The sequence below is a fragment of the Bos taurus genome, chromosome 15, assembly GCF_002263795.3.
Source record: "Bos taurus isolate L1 Dominette 01449 registration number 42190680 breed Hereford chromosome 15, ARS-UCD2.0, whole genome shotgun sequence".
NCBI classification, from domain to species: domain Eukaryota; kingdom Metazoa; phylum Chordata; class Mammalia; order Artiodactyla; family Bovidae; genus Bos; species Bos taurus.
The window spans coordinates 14,156,124-14,175,229 of NC_037342.1; the positions used below are offsets into that span (position 1 = coordinate 14,156,124).

The 19,106-nt window shown below is 44.1% G+C and overlaps 1 protein-coding gene across 2 annotated transcripts in view; it reads left to right on the forward strand.

Annotated features, from left to right (window-relative positions):
* The window catches only part of MAML2 (mastermind like transcriptional coactivator 2), a 402,023-nt gene that overhangs the window by 268,087 nt on the left and 114,830 nt on the right, over window positions 1-19,106 (forward strand). For both annotated transcript variants that reach the window (NM_001098050.1, XM_024975283.2), the window contains 1 exon segment: window positions 976-2,508. In NM_001098050.1, coding sequence (NP_001091519.1) covers window positions 976-2,508 — 1,533 coding nt within the window.

Sequence of the window (19,106 nt, forward strand, 5' to 3'; positions counted from 1 at the left end):
GGGAGGACGAATGGAGAGAGTAGCATTGAAACATATACAATACCATATGTAAAATTAGATAACCAGTGTCTCATGACTTTCTATGAGTTAAGTGCTATTGTGCCCATTTTCCAGGTAAGGAAATTGAGGCTTGGAGAAGTCGAGAGCTCAGTGACAGATTGGAATCTGAGCTCACCTTAACCAGTTCCAGAGCCTGAGTACTTAACCATCATGTAGTACTGCCTCTCTACACCTCGGTTTTGGCTAAAAGTCTTAGAGACAGGCCACATGAAAAATGAATCCCCAGGAAAATCTGTGCTTAGAGGGTCTCAGATGATAAGTGATAATACCGTAGATTCCATGCACCCACACAGTGTTGCTACAGGGGTTTGAATGCAAAGCCGCAGAATCATAGGAAGAAAACTAATTAAACAACAGAGGGAATGTCTCCTTTGACAAGGCAAACATTCTACCTACTCACTTAGAGGATAAGAGTGGTGAAGGGATTGAATCTCTGCAAAAGAAACTGAAAATTGAGTTTTAGCTTTAGACTCTGCGCTGTTTCCCATCTTGGTCAAAATTATGCTCAGTCCAGTGGCCTGCGTCTGTGTGGGTTGTGTGTGCATGCATTGGAATAGTTTGGCCTGTTGCAAAAAATAGCACCACTCTGGTGATTAACCATAGGTATTATCAATAACTCCCGATGACATGTGATGGATTCTTCGTCCACTGACCAGGGTACCAATCATGGGAACCTCTGTGACCTCCCACCTTTCATTGACCTACTCCTCCAGAAACATTTTGTTCTGTCTGTGCTACTGTTAAGTTTCCTTATCTTCCAGACTGGGCTGCATTTGTGCTTTTCTTTTTTGAATTCATCCTGCACATGTGTAAATGAAAGAACATTCAAATATTCTGTCTCTTTTGACTACACGCATATCTGGATTAATATCTCATGCTCTGTTTTTTTTTTTCTATTCCCCATCTGTCTTTCAGCTCCAGGGTTCCTTGAAAAGAAAACAGATCGTTAACCTGTCTCCTGCCAACAGCAAGAGGCCCAATGGCTTCGTCGACAACTCGTTCCTTGATATCAAAAGAATCCGTGTCGGCGAAAATCTCGCTGCAGGACCAGGGGGCCTCCCAGTAAATAATGGACAAAGTCAGATGATGTCGGGGACCTTGCCCATGAGCCAAGTACCCTTGAGAAAGACTGCTGCGCTGCCGCCCCCTCCTACACACTCTCCTGGAAATGGTCTGTTCAACATGGGCTTAAAGGAAGTGAAGAAGGAACCTGGAGAGACGCTCTCTTGCAGCAAGCACGTGGATGGTCAAGTGACCCAGGAGAATATTTTCTCTAACAGGTACGGAGATGATCCCGGGGAGCAGCTGATGGATCCCGAGCTACAGGAGCTGTTTAACGAACTGACCAACATATCTGTGCCTCCCATGAGTGACCTTGAGCTGGAGAACATGATCAATGCCACCATAAAGCAGGATGACCCGTTTAACATCGACCTGGGTCAGCAGAGCCAGAGGAGCACTCCCCGGCCATCCTTGCCCCTAGAGAAGACGGTGATCAAAAGCGAATACTCCCCTGGCCTGACCCAGGGCCCTTCGGGCTCCCCGCAGTTGAGGCCCTCATCCGCGGGACCCGCATTCTCCATGGCCAGTTCAGGCCTCTCCGCTTCATCCCCGATCCCTTCAGTCCCCCAGAGCCAGGCGCAGCCCCCGCCAGCCACCGGAGCGGCCCGGGCCCTGCCCAGCTGGCAGGAAGTATCCCACGCCCAGCAGCTCAAACAGATTGCTGCCAACCGGCAGCAGCATGTCCGGATGCACCAGCAACAGCAGCAGCACCAGCCCACTAGCTGGCCAGCCTTGCCTTCCTCGGCAGGGCCCTCCCCAGGCCCCTTCGGGCAGGAGAAAATCCCTAGCCCCTCTTTCGGCCAGCAGCCGTTCAGCCCCCAGAGCACCCCCATGCCGGGGGTCACGGGCGGCAGCAACCAGTCGAAGGTCATGGCGAACTACCTGTTCAAGGCCAGCCCCTCGGCCCAGGGAGGGCCGCTGGACGTGCTCCTGCAGCCCAAGCCACAGGACCTCAGCCGGAGCTTTCTGAACAACCCGCACCCGGCCATGGAGCCCCGGCATGGCAGCACCAAGCCTTTGTTCCATTTTAACTCGGATCAAGCCAACCAGCAGATGCCTTCCGTGTTGCCTTCCCAGAGCAAGCCTTCACTCTTGCATTACACCCAGCAGCAGCCGCAGCAGAGCTCCATCACGGTTCAACCACAACAGCAGCAGCAGCAGCCACAACAACAGCAGCAACCACAACAGCAGCAGCAGCCACAGCCACAGCAGCAGCAGCAGCAGCAGCCACAAGCGCAGCAGCCAGCGGCCCAACCCACCCAGCCTCTCTCGAACCAGCCCTTGCTGAGGGCCCCATTACCACTGCAGCAAAAGATCCTCCTGCAGAAGATGCAGAATCAGCCTATCACGGGACTGGGGTACCAAGTCTCCCAGCAGCACAGACAGGTAAGGGCCGCGGTCCTCCCCACCCAGAGTCCCCAGACACCACGGAGCTCAGTCACCATGCTCTGGTTACCATTGTGCTTGTGTCAGGACAGAATCAAGACCCCAAAGACAGCAGTGGCCCTGACAGATGCCTCTGAAGACCTCCTGAGGGTTCCCTTGAGGCGTCCGGTGGCAAGAGCATCTTCCTTGTAGAGCGGCTCTGTCTCTGGGGTCTGCTCTTGCTTGTTAAGAATGTTGCCTGAGGATCGGTGCCTTTAGTGACATGTCCGGTTGTCAGTAATCTTCTGATAATGCCCATGCCTGGTGCCTATTCGTTCAGTCGATAAATCAGTCACTAAGTCGACATGCATGTCCTGAGTACCTGCCATGTGCATGATGTTGCGATTATGCTGAGTACTGAAATAAGGCCAGACGTGATATTAAGAGTGTTGAATGGCGAATATCCACCCACACCAACCCACTGAAGTGTCTAAATGTCCAGCCCATCATAGTAGATCCGGCTGTGACTCCATACTCCTGCATAAGGCTTGAGTACCCACCTCAAGTAAGACGTGTTCTCTGTCTGCAAGTTCAGTCTGGAGAGGGCGACAGGCTTTAAAAACAATCATTTTAATACTGAGTGGAAAGGATAATGATATGGAGCACGAAGGCTGGGTATTTACCGAGCAGGGGGACATCAGGGAAGATTGCTGGAGAAAGTCAAGTGTGAGTTAAGTGTTAAAGGGTGAAATTGTCATGACTACAAACAGAAAAAAAAAAAAAAAAAAAATCTGTGGTTACCTTGTATCCTGCAGTTAACATAAAGCGGAGGTCTTATTCTGCCCCAAATAGGAATCCTATGAGGAGATAGCTCTGTCTCCAGAGCATACACTGGTGAATCAGAGCTGCTCCCCAGAGAATTTGAAAGGAAAAAAAATCCTTCCTGGAATAAGTGAAGGGAGGAAGGAAGGCAGGAAGGCAGGAAGGCAGGAAGGGAGACTGAATGTTGCTTTGTGCATGTAATTTGACAGGTCTCTGTTAGTGTCCAAGCACAGACAGCATGTGACATGTCAAAACAATATGTCAGGACAGTGTGACGGCACAGAGCCTAATTCCAGTCATATTCCTCGAGTAGTTTGTGTGGCTGCTGCCCAGAAAAGAATGCCACCAGCAGCACAGACCGTGGCCAAGCTAACCTTCGCCCTAGATATATGCCAGGAGAAAACCAGACCCAACCAGGATTCAAGAGCTGTGTCCCAAGTACAGCTCTCAGTTTTTAACCGCCTACAAAGTGTGTTTTTCTATCGTAGATTGTGAAGAATGGACTCAGAGTAGAATGCTGTGTATATTTTACAAAGTTCCATTTTTAACATGGGTAATTTTGGGATCATTTGAAAACAAACAGTATTGTGGAATTACTTTCTAATATTATGTGTAGCCATTTTGCTGTGAATGAATCTGGGTTTAAATTCTTACTCGGATATTCTAGCTGTATGAACCTCAAGCAAACTAGTGAACCTCTGTAAGCCTTAGTTTTCTCACCTGTAAATGAGGGTGGTAATGTATATCCTAGGATTTGGGGAGAATAAGTGATATCTTTCTCAGGCCAGCATCTAGAATAAAGTTGGCTATTACTGTGCTTATCATGGAAAAGGCCTTATATGATATCAAAATATTTTTAGCAAGCATTACTTTTATGCAGGAGATCCCTTGGAGTCAGTCTCAGATTTTAACATAAGCAATACTAAAGGAATAAAAGAGAACTAACCTTAGTTCTGTCTAGCACTATGGTGAGTGGGTAGTGATTTACATTTCCTGGGCCTGGACTTCTGACTGTAAAAGTGGAAATAATAAATAATGAGATATTACTGAGTCATGATTTATTGACTACTTATAACTGACATGACTTCTGTCTCCCTTACTGGTATCTCATTTTACTCATATAAAGTAATTACCATTATTCTCATGTTACAAATGAGGCAGCTGAAGCTCAGAGAAGTTAAGTAAGTTTTCCAAAGTTACACAGATAACAAGTAGCAGAGGCATGATTCTAATGGTCTACTTTGAAGGCTGTACTTTCAGCCATGAGGCTGTACCACTCACAAGTAGGATATGCTTGGAAATGAGTTTGTACATCATTGTGAAATTCTCAAAAGAAATATTTCGTATAATACTGAGCCATATTTACATAATCTACATAGCAAATTAAGTTTAGGGGGTAATAAAGTCTCATCTTGAATTACCTTCAGCATTCTTAAAGAAAAAAATCAAACAATATCTGTGTGACCTTTGATCTTCCTGAGAATGAGCATTACGAAGCTTAACCAAAATAAACAATGTGCAACAGGAAATATAGCTCTTTGGTGCCCCATCAGCCCTTCTTTGGGAGCCTTCCTGCCACCTCCAGCATCCTCTGTCCTGTTTCCGCCTCCATTGCTCATGTTAACAACTGTCCACCACATTTCTGATCGCTTGGCCTCCACCCTGGCTCCCCAGGGCCCAAGCACCCCAATGGGTGCTAATGGACAAACTGACAAGCATCTTCCAGTGTGTTAGATAATTTTTTACTTTTCCTGGTGCATGCGACACTTACAATGCCAAGATAATTTTCATCTTCAAGAAGGACCTCAGGTAGCAGAAATGGTGGTGACATTGGCTGGTGGCAATGGCTCTCCATTCAAAGCCTAAGCTCAGCCGTATCAATTGAACTGTATTGTCCCTTCCGACTCAATGAAGGATGACTTCGATGAAGTATGACTGAAGTGTCCTGTGTCTGAGTTGTGAGCAAGTGTATCACTGCTGCTAAGTCACTTCAGTCGTGTCCGACTCTGTGCAACCCCATAGATGGCAGCCCACCAGGCTCTCCTGCCCCTGGGATTCTCCAGGCAAGAACACTGGGGTGGGTTGCCATTTCCTTCTCCAGTGCGTGAAAGTGAAGTCGCTCAGTTGTGTCCGACTCTTAGCAACCCCATGGACTGCAGCCCACCAGGCTCCTCCATCCTTGGGATTTTCCAGGCAAGAGTACTGGAGTGGGGTGCCATTGCCTTCTCTATATCACAGCTCTGTAGTCAAATAAATGTCACCCTCTTGAAAGCATTCACTTTTAGAGGGCTTGGGTCCATTCTAATCATGGTGCTGTTGTTCGATACAGTTGCAGAGTTTTTTCCCAGGGATTGTCTTCAGAGCTTTTAGCACATCAAGGAGATTATTATTACTATAGTAATATTCATCTTGTCAGGGTTATTTTTGAAAACAGTCAAACTGAGTATTGCTGCTTTGGGTCAAAAAAACAAAGAATAGCTACAGTATGATGGAACTGCATTTCAAATTTTCTTTGTGAACTTTCTCTGAAGATAAAGAAAGTAAATGAGTTGCTGAAGATGATCATTTTGAGAAGTGATTTTCGCTTGGATGTACATATTTCTAGGTTTTTCCATTTTTATTGTCTCATCCAGTATGTTGCTAAGTATTCTCAGCTCAAAGAGGGTAGTTTTAACTCTGCCATTCATAGCAGAGAGTAGAGATCTGTGTTCTCATTTCAGATTAGCCAAATCTCTGATACTCATGACCAAAGTTATGGGCAAGCAGGGATTGGAAATTAAGCAGTTCTTATGTTTATCAACTAAAGAATCCTGAACAAAAATAGTAGTCATGGATTATTTTTTTTCTGCTTGTCATACTCACTTTGTGTCAAACACAGGAAGATTTACTAATGAAATATGCTAATTGGGACACTCTAGCTTTGGGAATGGTGGAAAGCCTGGCTCTCTGCTACAAAATAGTAGATTGAATTTGTTGATCATTTGTTTAGAATTTACCCAATAGGCTAGGCAAAGATGACCTTCTCTTCACCCTCAGAACTCTGAACCCACACAGGGCTGCATGCTCAGGCAGAGGCTGAAATTGAGGGGTTCATATGTCCTTCTCTCTTTATTGGGTACCCTGTTCTCCGAGATGTGAATGACATCCAAGAGTTGGATGCAGCATAATCGAATTGTTGGAGACATTTTTATCGTTCCACGCCTGGAGTGGTTTTAAGTAATCCATTCCCTGGAGGCTGGGAGAACAAATGGTATTTGGTGTTTCACAAAATGTCTTCAGCAACTCTGTCTTGCTGATGTTTGGGGCTTGGCAAATGGAAATCCCCCCTGGCTATAATTTTCTTCTTTTTCCTATTGGAAGGTTATGGGAGAGGGCAGGAGAGGGGTGTAGTGCATGCAGTTCTGATTTATCTTCAAGTCACTGAATACTTGCTTTAAGGTGTAAGAGAATTATTGGTTGACCAGGGCTCATGAGAGTTCAATTCAAAGCCTTAACCTCTTCAACTAGAATACGGTCTTTTTCAGAGCTATATAATCAGACACTTGAAAGCGTGATTTTTTTTTTCTAACATTAGAGCCATGAAACTCGAGTGGATTCTATATTTGGTTTAGAATTTTCCCATCTCTAAAAATTCTGAGAGGGAAGGCAGCCAGTGAATGGATGGTTTGTTATGACCAAAACATAAATTTGTACATTTCCTTTTTAGTTTAAAGCCAAGTTCTTCGATCATATATTAAGAACCTCAACCCACTCTCTCTACCTAGCCAAGTTTATCCTTCAGTACTCTATATATCAACCATTGACATAAATCAAGCAGTGTTCTCCTCCCCTCATCTTTAGGTTAATCTTGGGTGTAGCTAATCTTAAAGATGAACACTCAAAAGATTGTTTCCCATTTGGCCTAGCTGAGGTTGGAGGAATGAGCACTTAACTGCAGCTCTCATGTACTGACAATGCTTCTGAATCCGTATAATTGCCCAGAGAAAGTTCCAGAGAAGAAATAGAACCTTCAATCAATTGGGAATGCCTTTTCCAGTAGGAAAATATGAATTCAGAGTTCTGCAACAATATACCATTCAATTCACCCCTTTGCTGGGGGATAGAGGGTTAAAGTGTCAGTCAATTAGGCTAGTGCCAGGGTTTGGTTTTAGGGGCCAGAATCAGGTGAGGGAAAGTCAGGAGCATGAAAGGCCAAAGACAGAACCTAGCCAAAATCCTAAAAATGCTGGGAAACAAGATTAGTCAGTATACTCAGAATCCAGGAGTGAATTTGAAATTTCACAAGTGATATCTAGAGTTGAAATTAGGATAGAGACTTGGGAGATGAGTCTAGGTGGTCATCACAAATGACCCTCAACCATTTGATGATTTCCATTATGACTTACCTTGGCTGGGTTAGGCTGGCAAAAGGAAAAAGAGCTGGTACAAATGTTGCCCATGGCAGGCGAGGAGCATTATTTTTATATTTTCATTTTATCTTTGATAGTTCATCATTTATGTTTACACAGGAAGCAAAATTTGTTTTTGATGCCCCATGAAACTAGTGCTAAGGCCAGGATCCAAAGTAAATTTCCAGACACACATGTTAATATAATTTGTACTGAAAACTCTTGACCGGCAAAATTAGCAGAAGAGATTTTGCTTGTGTTCTATTGGTGTTCATTGGTTTATTTTAACAAGAGTACCAACTCTGTGCCATATATAAATCATCCAAATGGTTGTTGTTTAGTCACTCAGTCGTGTCTGTGACTCAGTCGTTGTGACCCCATGGACTGCAGCACTCCAGGCTTCCCTGTCGTTCACCATCCAAATGGTAGATATTATTAATCTTTCTTTTTAATATCAGTAAATGAGGACACTGAGGCTTAGAGAGGTTAAATAACTTTCTCAGAGTTAGTCAGTAACTCATCTGATTTTAAGCCTACTGATAAATACCATGCTGCCTAAGGAAATAGCTATAGGTGGTCTGAGTTGTGCTAACAGGGCATTATTTATGATATCTGTGACATTTCACCATTGTCTACATTCTCAGTGCTTTCTAAATCAGGCAAAATTTAAGCCAGTTTTGTTGCAGTTGCCTTATCCCAATCTATAGATCTCTAGTCTCCTGTTTGCCCAACCTGGAGCCAAGAACTAAAGATTCTAAGCTAAATTGAGTACAGTTCTATTCTTCACTCTAGCAATAGCTGTATTCATTCATTCAAAAAAATATTTGTTGAGTACCTACTCTATCAGTACTATCTACTGATACTACAACTGAGAAAAAAGATGAAGGTGTGATGTAGTAAGGGGGAAAATAAAATATTTTAAGTTTTAAAAATTAAAACATCACAGAGTGTTTTCAAGTTGCTCTATTTTCATCATACTGTGGACTTACTCCTGCTTCTGTTGCTAGGCTGATTTGTTGCTGGGCTTACTGGTACCTCTGATCCCTGATAAAAATGGGAAAAACCCAAGGGAATGGTATGTAATTTAGTTTGCAAAGCAAAAAATCCAAAGGCTTTGTTAGATTTTTGAACTGATAAAGAAAATTTAACCACTCTCTTTTTCCTTTAACATGATCCATCAAGATTTGAGAAACTGTTCAGGGTCACAGAGTTTTACAAGAGGGTGAAACCATAATTCTTGCATGTATTCATTCATTCATATGATGAAAATTTATTGAGAACCTACAGTGTGTCTGGAATTGAAAACTAAAAGCTTAACTGATCCAGAGAACCTTCATTGCATTCATCTAAAAATCCGGAAGGCATGCTTCCTCTGCTCAGCTAGTTTTTAATCAGAAGGAGACATCTTTCCCTAATACTGTTGGGTTCCCATTGGGTACACCTACTATCTCATCCTCATCCTGAAATCCACTTTATGTAGTAACTGAGCCCAAATCATCTGGGCTTTCCCCCAAGTTTTCAAGTTCAACTTTGAGCATGTTATTTTAACCTTTTATAGACTAGAACTCTGCTGGATATTCCACTTTCATTTCTATTTCACTTTATCATCCTACTATGCAATAGCTTGGATCACAATAAAGTGAATTGGTATAAAGCAACAATTAACTCTTGATTCCCTCCATAAAGAAATAAACACAGTAACCAGAAGGGTATGTTGGCCTTGGAATCATAATACATAGGGTTTAAATCCATCGTTAGGGGAATGGCTTCTATTATTCTCATTTCAAGGTCTTTGTCCATGGCTTACATCAGTCCATAAGAGCTATGCATTTAAAGCATTAGTGGTAATTTAGCCTGTTGAATACCAAGTTTCTAACTAGGGAAAAAGAGGGTATGAGGTTAAGAAATAGATTTGATCCTGGAGATGGAAATGCAAAAGGGTTAATGGAAAATCTGACAGATATTTAACTGTAATGTGCATTAATGTAAGTGACTCAAACAATCCCCTTTGCACCAGTTCTAATTAGTTTTGCCTTTTCTAATCAGATGTCAGTTCTTATCAGTTCGGTAGAGGGGGGTGGTGTGGATTCTTCTTGTGAAATCAAAAGGAAGCCAAAACCCATTTAGCCTGCGCACCAATCAGTAAATGTTCCTATTAATGGTTAATTAAAGTCAGGCACAAAGATTTGAGATTCAGAAGGTGTTTACAATAAGTTCTAGGTTTGAAACAAAAGACCACATAAATATTTAGACTTCTCAGATCAGAGAGATGTGATGTGAGTGAATCATCTTACTCTTTTATTAATGCATTGTGATGCAAGCAAGGAAGATTGAACTTACACACACAGAGCCCAGGCAGCTCTCTGGATGCTAATTAGAGAACTCTGGATGAATATTTGCATTTTATGCAATGAATCTGAACAATAAAGTGACACCTTCTTTAGAGCAGAATAGAGGGAGGCCAGTGAGTACTCTCCTGTGCATTCTGCAAAAATCAAGTTTCGAGGTCCCTGAGGATGGCAGAATGGAGGTAGCTGACCTGTTTCCCTTTCTTTCTACTGCTGATTCCCTCCACCATGAATCACTGGCATTTTCCACAGTTTGCTTTTCACAGGAGCTTAAGTCCAGCTCCACCTTTAGGAAACATGAACTTCATAAACAAGGAGCTTTTCTGGCCCTGCGTCCTGTGGCCCACACATCTTTGGCTCACATCTCGACTTTGTGTCTCTGAGTCTTTGTCGAGTCCCCTCTCCTGTTTCACTCTTTAGGAACAGACCGATTCTGAACTTGCCTCTTTTCCCTAGACTCCTTTGAGACCCATTTTATGGCAGGCCTGGAAAAGGGGGTGGCAAGGACATTTAGCCACTGGAGTTGTTATTGGCAACAAGAGTGAAGAGACTTTTCCTGGAAAAGGATGCGTGTTGGGGAGAGCCTGGTGAGCTGGCAGGCCACCTCTGGGTCCCGCAAGCCTCTGGCGCAGGTGAATGAACTGAGTGGACACACCCACGGGCAAAACATTATCCTTCTCGCATCAAGTCCTTGCTGTCTGGCCTGTGTCCTTGCCATCTTCCCAACCTGCCAGTGGAGTCAGCATTCTAAAATAGGATGTCTGTCACCTGCCTCAGCCCCTTAAGTGGTCTTCATTTTCTCAGAATGAAGTACAGCTCCTTGTGTAGCTTTGAAAGCCCCGTGTGACCCGGCCGCCACCAAGCACCCCAGATTAACTGGTTTCTATTCCCCACATTCTTCTTACCTTCGGCCCGCCCTTTGACCCCTCTGTGCCCTCTGATCCCTGGACACAGCGCCCTCCAGCTCTCTCCAATAGACGTGTCCCCCGAGTCCTGAGAAGTATCAGGCTTTTGCCCTCAGGCAGGTCTTCAGACACGCTGTTCCTTCTTCCTGGAACATTCTCCTGCTCTACCCTGGCTGGCTAACCTAACCCTAAGCTTTCTCAGTCTCAACCTAACCATTTCTTCCACGGGGTTTCCCTGGCCTCCCAGTCTGGGTTAGCTCCCATGCTGTGTTCTCTGCTGGTTGCCCCTCCTTCCTCTCTTTCATCATCTTTGCTCTCGTGTGTCTTCCTCAACTGAACTACGGGCCACTTGAAGCCAGGAATCATGTCCCTCTTGCTCACCCTCATACTCCGGTCCCTAATATGTCTACTCTGTGGTTGGCACCTACAACATATTTGCTGAAGAAATGAAAAAAGGACTTGTACCACTGGCCCACCATCCTCCCCTCTGTTCTGAGGGCTTACAGTCACCAACTTATCCCCTCTCCTCCTCAGGAAGTAGGGACAGGAGCTAGCCCTTCCACCTTCCTCCATACCAACTCCGCCCTTCAGACATTTGCCCGTGGGCCTGACAGCAGTTCAGAGAATTCACTCTCAGCTGCCCCATGGGTTAATCCTGTGGAAAAAGATCAGGCACAAGCACTTTTGATGGAAGCTGGACTGACCTATACTCTGGGGAATCATGTAAGATAGAGTTTTATCAACAATTGTTGTTGCTGTTCAGTTGCTCAGTCATGTCTGACTCTCCACGACTCCACGGACTGTAGCACGCCAGGCTTCCCTGTCCTTCACTGTCTCCTGGAGCTTGCTCAAACTCATGTCCATTGAGTTAATGATGCCATCCAACCATCTCATCCTCTGTCATCTCCTTCTCCTCCTGCCTTCAATGTTTCCCAGCATCAAGGTCTTTTCTAGTGAGTCAGCTCTTCACATCAGGTGGCTAAAGTATTAGAGCTTCAGCTTCAGTCTTTCCAGTGAATATTCAGGCTTGATTTCCTTTAGGATTGACTGGGTCAATCTCCTTGCTGTCCAATATTGTTGATAAGAACAATAAAGAATTTTATCAATGATATTCCATGTGATTTTTTAAGCTTTTTTTAAATTTATTTTTTATTGAAGGATAATTGCTTTACAGAATTTTTTTGTTTTCTGTCAAACTTCAACATGAATCAGCCATAGGTATAGAACATCAATAATTACCAATAATGACCAAACTGGTCCAAACTGACTTCCCTGGTGGCTCAGACGGTAAAGCGTCTGTCTACAATGCGGGAGACCCGGGTTCTATCCCTTGGTCGGGAAGATCTGCTGGAGAAGGAAATGGCAATCCACTCCAGTACTATGGCCTGGAAAATGGACAGAGGAGCCTGGTAGGCTACAGTCCACGGGGTTGCAAAGAGTTGGACACGACTGAGCGACTTCACTTACTTACTTAATGACCAAACACAATCGCTCCTCATAAGTAATTGACAGGAACAAGTGATTATCATGTTGTTTTATAAGGTTGCTGATAGAGGTTACTGTCAGGTAATCTGGGAATACAGAGATGAAGCACCTAGTACAGCCTTGGGAACCAGAAAAGGTTTCCTGGAGGAGGTATCATCTAAGCGCCTACCTCAAGGAAGAATACGAATTAGTGAGGTAGATGGGAAAAGACCCTCCAAGCAGAGGCTGAGTTCTTTTGGAAGATTCCAAGCAGTTCAATGTGGCTGGACTGCAGTGTGCAAGGTCAGGAGAAGACAGATAAGACTAGAGTGGTAAGCGGGGCACCAGATCATAAGGAGCCTTAAACACCAGTGTAAGGAGGTTAGGAATTCATCCCGAGGGCAACAGGAAGTTATGGAGAGAAGCCTACAGGTTGTTTTTAAACAGAGGCATAACTGTTGCCTACCACAGAGTAGCTGTGAAATTCAGACATGTTGAATGTAAAGAAACAGATTTGCTCTGCAGAAAAGTTCCAGTGTAGGGAATACACTGGGGGACCCCAGGCAAGGGGCACAGAGACCTTCACCAGATCTATATGCCCAGAACATTCCAGAGATTTTGAACGTGCAGTTGCTGTGGGCCCAGGAAGCTCCTGCCTTCTGTCTAGGGCAGGGACCCTGGAATGTTCCTGTGGGTTCACTAGTCCTCTGCCCTGTCCCCCAACCCCCTACCCCCACTGCTCACACATGGCTTCTCTATGGCCAACTCTGGACTTCCACTCTTGCTGCAGAGGACTTGATCCATCCATTTGATCTCTTATAGCTCCCTTTCCATCTTCAAGCATGCTCAAGTCCTCAACACCCTTTCAAAATAACTTCTCATCAGCCCTCCCTCCCCTGTGACACCCCAATTTCCCAGTAACCAGGCTCAGGACCTCTGAGTCAGTATAATTCTTCCCTGTCCACCTCAGGCTACCTTCCCTGGTGGCCACGGAGGCCACAGATGATCATCCACACCTCTTTCTCTTCTCCGTGTCCACTACTGCGGCCCACATGTTCATGTTATTGCAATATTCCCCCATCCCTCCCAGTAATGGGCTGGGGAGTGGGTCTAAGAAATTCTGCCTTGCTCTCTACTCCTGAGGGCTGAAGCCAGTCGGGGTTCCAGACACGTCTGTGGCCTCCCCCCTGGAATTACAACCTTACCCAAGATCCAGCCCCTCGTTGAGGCTCCTTCCACTTCTCAGGATCAGCTCTCCTCCCTTTGAGGGTCTTTTGCTCAACCACTGCCTTTTCTCCACTGGCCACAGATCCTGTTCAGATCCTGGCGCAGACAGTTGTGAGATGTCCTGGACCCCCAGCCCTGGCCCCCTCCATCCCCGCCCTTACTGCCCATGCTGCTGCCATCAGCCTTCCTCAGGCTGTGAAATAGGGACAGTCCCGTCTCTCCCTCCTCTGGTGCACACAACTTAGGGAAAACTCCTCCAGCACAGTTTAAACATTGCATTATACTTCCATTTCAGTATCTGCTGGGCCCAGTGACCTGGGAATTCCTAGTGAGTCCGGTCCCTGCCATTTCCCTTCTCCCTCTGAACTCACAGAGCATTCTGCATCTCTTATTGCATTCATTGCTTTTTTTAAACCTTTAATTGTTGTTAAGTCTGCATTTTAACCCCTCCACTAAGCAGTAAGCTTGAGACCAGAGTTTATCATTCATCTTTGTACCTCCAAGGATTAACAGAGGAAGTCCCAACATACAGACACAGAAAGAGAGAGGAGGAAAGAAGAAAAGAAGGAAGGGAAATAAATCAGCTATACTCCAATAAAAATTAATTTTAAAAACTTGGTAAAAGATTAAAAAAATGAAGTTATGGTGTGTGTGTGTGTGTGTGTGTGAGAGAGAGAGAGAGAGAGAGAGAGAGAATGTGTTATAGGCTGTGTGATCTTGAAATCAAAGGCTATATGGTCTTAAATTATAGGTTTGAATAATTTGACACTGATCTGAATGTAAAATGTACATTAATGAGACTTTATACATTGCTTACTTCTAAAAATGTTGTAAGTGCCTTAATGACCACAGTCGTGGCCAAGTTACTTAATATCCCTGAAACTGACCTGCATCATCTGTAAAGTGAGAACACCACCTATTCTATAGGATTCTTGAACACAATCCATGAAATAACCCATAAGACATGCGACAAATACAAGGCCTGCACCTGGTAGGCAATTCACAAGTGCTGGCTTGCTTCTCTTTACAAAATAAGGACCCTCCGAACCAAATCCATTCAAACAATCCAAATTAAATGTTAGTAGACACTTGCAACGGGTGATTTCCAAAACTGAACTCTCATTTAACTCTGTGTTTCCAGGCAACTAAAACAAAAGGAATCATGTGGGGAGGTAGGGGTTCTTTTTTTTTTTTAATATAAAGGAAAGTGTCCTGATTCATCAATGCAAGCAGTTTTTCCTGGAAGTAAATTCAAAGCCCCATTTATCATTGGGGGAATTAGATAACGTGACGGGACGTCTTCCACTGGGAATCTTGTGAAGATGCTGACAATGTTTACTTCGATGTTTCTGTTATTAAGCTGCATTATGAAATCTGAAGCCAAAATCCTAGATTTTAGTTCAGTGACTCCTTTTCCCCAGCTAGCTGAGATAATGTGGTCAGATGTAATGTTTTCTACAACTCTGTTCAGTGGTTTTCTTACACTTTTAGCACGAATACTTCTTTCCTTTCCTCCACCTTCCAGGTTTCCTTTAGGGCAAAGATTACAAACCAGAGTTCTGGTTTATCCCAAGAGCAGAATTTAGAGATCGTATAGGAATGCATAATTAAAATTCCCATTAGACTGCCTCACTCAAATATCAATTGTTTTGAATGAGTCTCTGGCAAACCCTTGCACTGTGTAAAGTAGATTAGACCTGTGGAATGTCTACTTCAGAATCAGATTTCAGGGAGACTTCTCAAATCCATTTAAGCTATAATCTTCTCCCTCCATATAAAACAAAACAAAACTTTAAACTTCAGATGTGACCCACCAAGCTCATTAAAAATCGCCATGAAAAAAAATCAGCAATTGGTATATTTATCATCCAACAAATATTTTAAGCACCTCATGTATACAGAAAACCATTCCAGCTGCTGTTCAGTCACTAACTCATGTCCAGCTCTTTGCAACCCCATGAATTGCAGCACCCCAGGCTTCCCCATCCTTCACCATCTCCTGAAGTTTACTCAGACTCATATCCATTGAGTCAGTGATGCCATCCAACCATTTCACCCTCTGTCTCTCCCTTCTCCTCCTGCCTTAAATCTTTCCCAGCATCAAGGTCTTTTCCAATGAGTCAGCTCTTCGCCTCTGTTGGCCAATGTATCAAAGCTTCATACAAACTCCATGAACAGTATGAAAAGGGGCCGCATGGGAATGAGAAATACAGCACAGGAATATTCTGGAACCAGACTTGTTGCTCAATATCGTACCTTGAGTAATCAGACTTTCTTTACTTCTTTTGTTACAGTTTTATTCTATAACCTGAATTTTATGTGTATAAAATAGAATTGTTGCTGTTGTTGTATAGTCACTAAGTCATGTCCAGCTCTTTGCAACTCCATGGACTGTAGCCCGCCAGGCTCCTCTGTATGGGATTTCCCAAGGCAAGAGTACTGGAGTGCACTGACATTTCCTACTCCAAGGGATCTTTCCAATCCAGGGATCAAACCCACAGCTCCTGCATTGGCAGGCAAATTCTTTACTGCTAAGCCACCAGGGAAGCCCAAAATATAGTTACTGGCCTCATTTAAAAATTTTTATTTTTATCAAAATAACATGCACATAATTCTAAAAGACAAGCAGTGCTAAAATGCAAAAGCCATTCGCTGGCACCCCCATCTCCCACCCTTAGTCTCTAGGGGAAACACTGTCATCATTTGAATTGCTTTTTCTGCATCATATTTCTAATTTTATCCATACCAAATACCTCTTGATTTATTCATTTTGAGCACTACTTCTGATTATAATGGATGAAGATTTTCATTCTGTTCCCAGCCCTTTCTACCTCTCCCCCTTTGCTACCATAGGGTTATGTCAAAATTTTACTTAAGTCCTTATCAGTGTTTTCAGGGTCATGAAGAGAGAAATAGTGTTTCCTGCTAATACCAGCAGTATATATAACTATAATTCCTCTCCCAAGTGACATGTCCAACTTTTTTTTTTTTTTTTTTTTTGTGAAGTTTCTTTGACTCTCTGGCTAAGTCTTCTCATACCATCCAGCAGCTCTGTAAAACATCTCAGTACATTTTCCTCACTTTGATTCCTGTCAGAGAACCTCTCTGCTCCGTTTCCTTTTCTGGGTTTGTTTCCCCTGGAGTCCTCTGTCCCCACAACGAGCCTGCTGGGTGTTCTCTAGGTCTGCTGACACAGCGTCATCCTAGGCCTTCATGCCACCGTGCTGGGAATCCCTTCAAGTCTTTCCTTTGTCAGAGTCCCTGTTTCTGGCTCCTTTGTGTTTTTCTATTTGTCTGTGTACTCTCATGTTGGTAGACTTTTGGTGGCTCAGATGGTAAAGAATCTGCCTGCAATGTGGGAGACCCAGGTTCTATCCCTGATTCGGGAAGATCCCCCAGAAAAGGGAATGGCTACCCAACTCCGGTATTCTGGCCTGGAGAATTCCATGGACAGAGCAGCCTGCTGGGCTATAGCCCATGTGGTTGCAGAGAGTTAGACACGACTGAGCGACTTTGACTTTTCACATGTTTGCCAGTAGCTTCCTGAAAATCTTGAAACCTTCAGAGAAATCATAAGCTGTTTGAGATGATAAGGAAATAATTTCAAAACATGAAGCAAGAAAATTGTTGACCATAGACAATGTCCTCGTAAGCGTACTTAGCTGTACCGTGTGCAAGAAGGAATGAGAAAGATCCTTTCATTATTGAGCACCAACTGTGTGCTAAGTGCTCTTTATGGGACCTTCCTAAGAAATAGGAATCATTTTCTCCTCTTTTTAAAAAAGTTATTCATTTATTTTTGGCTACACTGGGTCTTCATTGCTTTTTGCAAGGGCTTTCTCTAGTTGCAGCGAGCAGGGGCTCCTCTCTAGTTGTATCATGCGAGCTTCTCATTGCAGTGGCTTCTCTGGTGGAGCTCAGGCTCCAGGGCACGCAGGCTTTAGTAGCTGCCATGGGCTCTTTGCAACATTTGGGCTCTAGAGCTCGAGCCCGTAATTGTGGCACGTGGGCTCAGCTGCCCCGCAGCATGCAGCATCCTCCTGAACCAGGGATCGAACCCATGTCCCCTGCATCGGCAGGTGGACTCTTAGCCACTGGACCACCAGGGAAGTCCTTCTCCTCTCTATCTATGAGGAAGTTAAGAACAGAGTGACTTGGTATTAATAATTTGCCTGCAACGTATAGCTCTCAGGTGGCAGAGCTGGAATTCATATCATGTTTGTCTGCTTCTAACCACACTCTGTTCAGTGTCTCTCTTAGCCAACAAGCACGAATGCAGAATCCTTGCCCTCAAGGAGTTTGCTCAACTATGTCTTTAATCCAATGTCAGACAACTTTCTGGCCCAATATGCTGACTGCCCTTCTACATATGTGTGTGTGTTTGTGTGTGTGTGTGTGTGCAGTTTAACTCTGGTTAATAGAATATCTATTTTCATAGTCCCATGTATATCGTTGAATATTTTTTCTGTGAAATTCTGGAACAGAGCTATCTTCAAAGGAGATTTCTGTTCTTTATCCCCCTCTATTTATTAGGGATTAGGCAGTTACAGTCTGATCTGGTTACAACTGAAAATATGTGAGTGGTTTTGCCCTTCTCCCTGGTGGATTTTTGGTTTCTCTGCCAATCAGTTCATTGGCTGACATTTATCACATTTAGCTCCAGCCTAAGGGGACATCCCGGGTAACTAACTGCATAGAAGGGATGATGCATGCTTCTGGCTGTGTACTGTACCTGCGGGTTACACCAAGCTCTCATTACCTGGAAATCTGTACCGTTAGCTCTCTCAGAAACAAAGCAGGACAGTAAGTACAAGGGGTAGAAGCACAGGAAAGGGTTTTTAAATGAACGAAAGAAGATAGAATCAGTAGACATGTTACTAATGTGGAAGCAAACAAATACATGCGTGCACTTCATTCCTGCTGGCACAGTGAAGCCCTCCAACAGCTGTCCTCACCTGGAGGGCTTGACGCTTCAGCTACAGCTCTCATTAAAGGAGGGAGACTCTTGACACAGTAAAATTCTGGGGCTGGAGCAAAGAGAAAGTTCCTCCACACTCCTAGCACTGTTCTCTAGCAGTGTCTTGGCGGCTGTTTCAGTACACCGGCTCTCGGAGACAGAAACATGAGCCCTTTCATTCGGTAAACATGAGCCCTTTCATTCGGTCAGAAATTAGAAGCAGGTAACTGCTTTTTGAACAGTCTCCACTTTGGAGTGTTGGGTTCCAAAAGTTCACTTTTAATTTGCTTGTTTGGCACCCCTGGTGCATTTTTCCATAGGAACAATTTAAAAAAGGTTTATTAAGTCCTCAGGCGAGCGTGTTTAAAGTCTATTTGACTCATATGGATGGTGAGCGATTAGAGCACTAACCGTGATTTCTCTAACATTACATTAAGAAAAACAAAATTTGTTCAGTGTATGTTGATTGAGCCAGAAGCAGTGGTGGAATCAGGAATGCAATCTATTT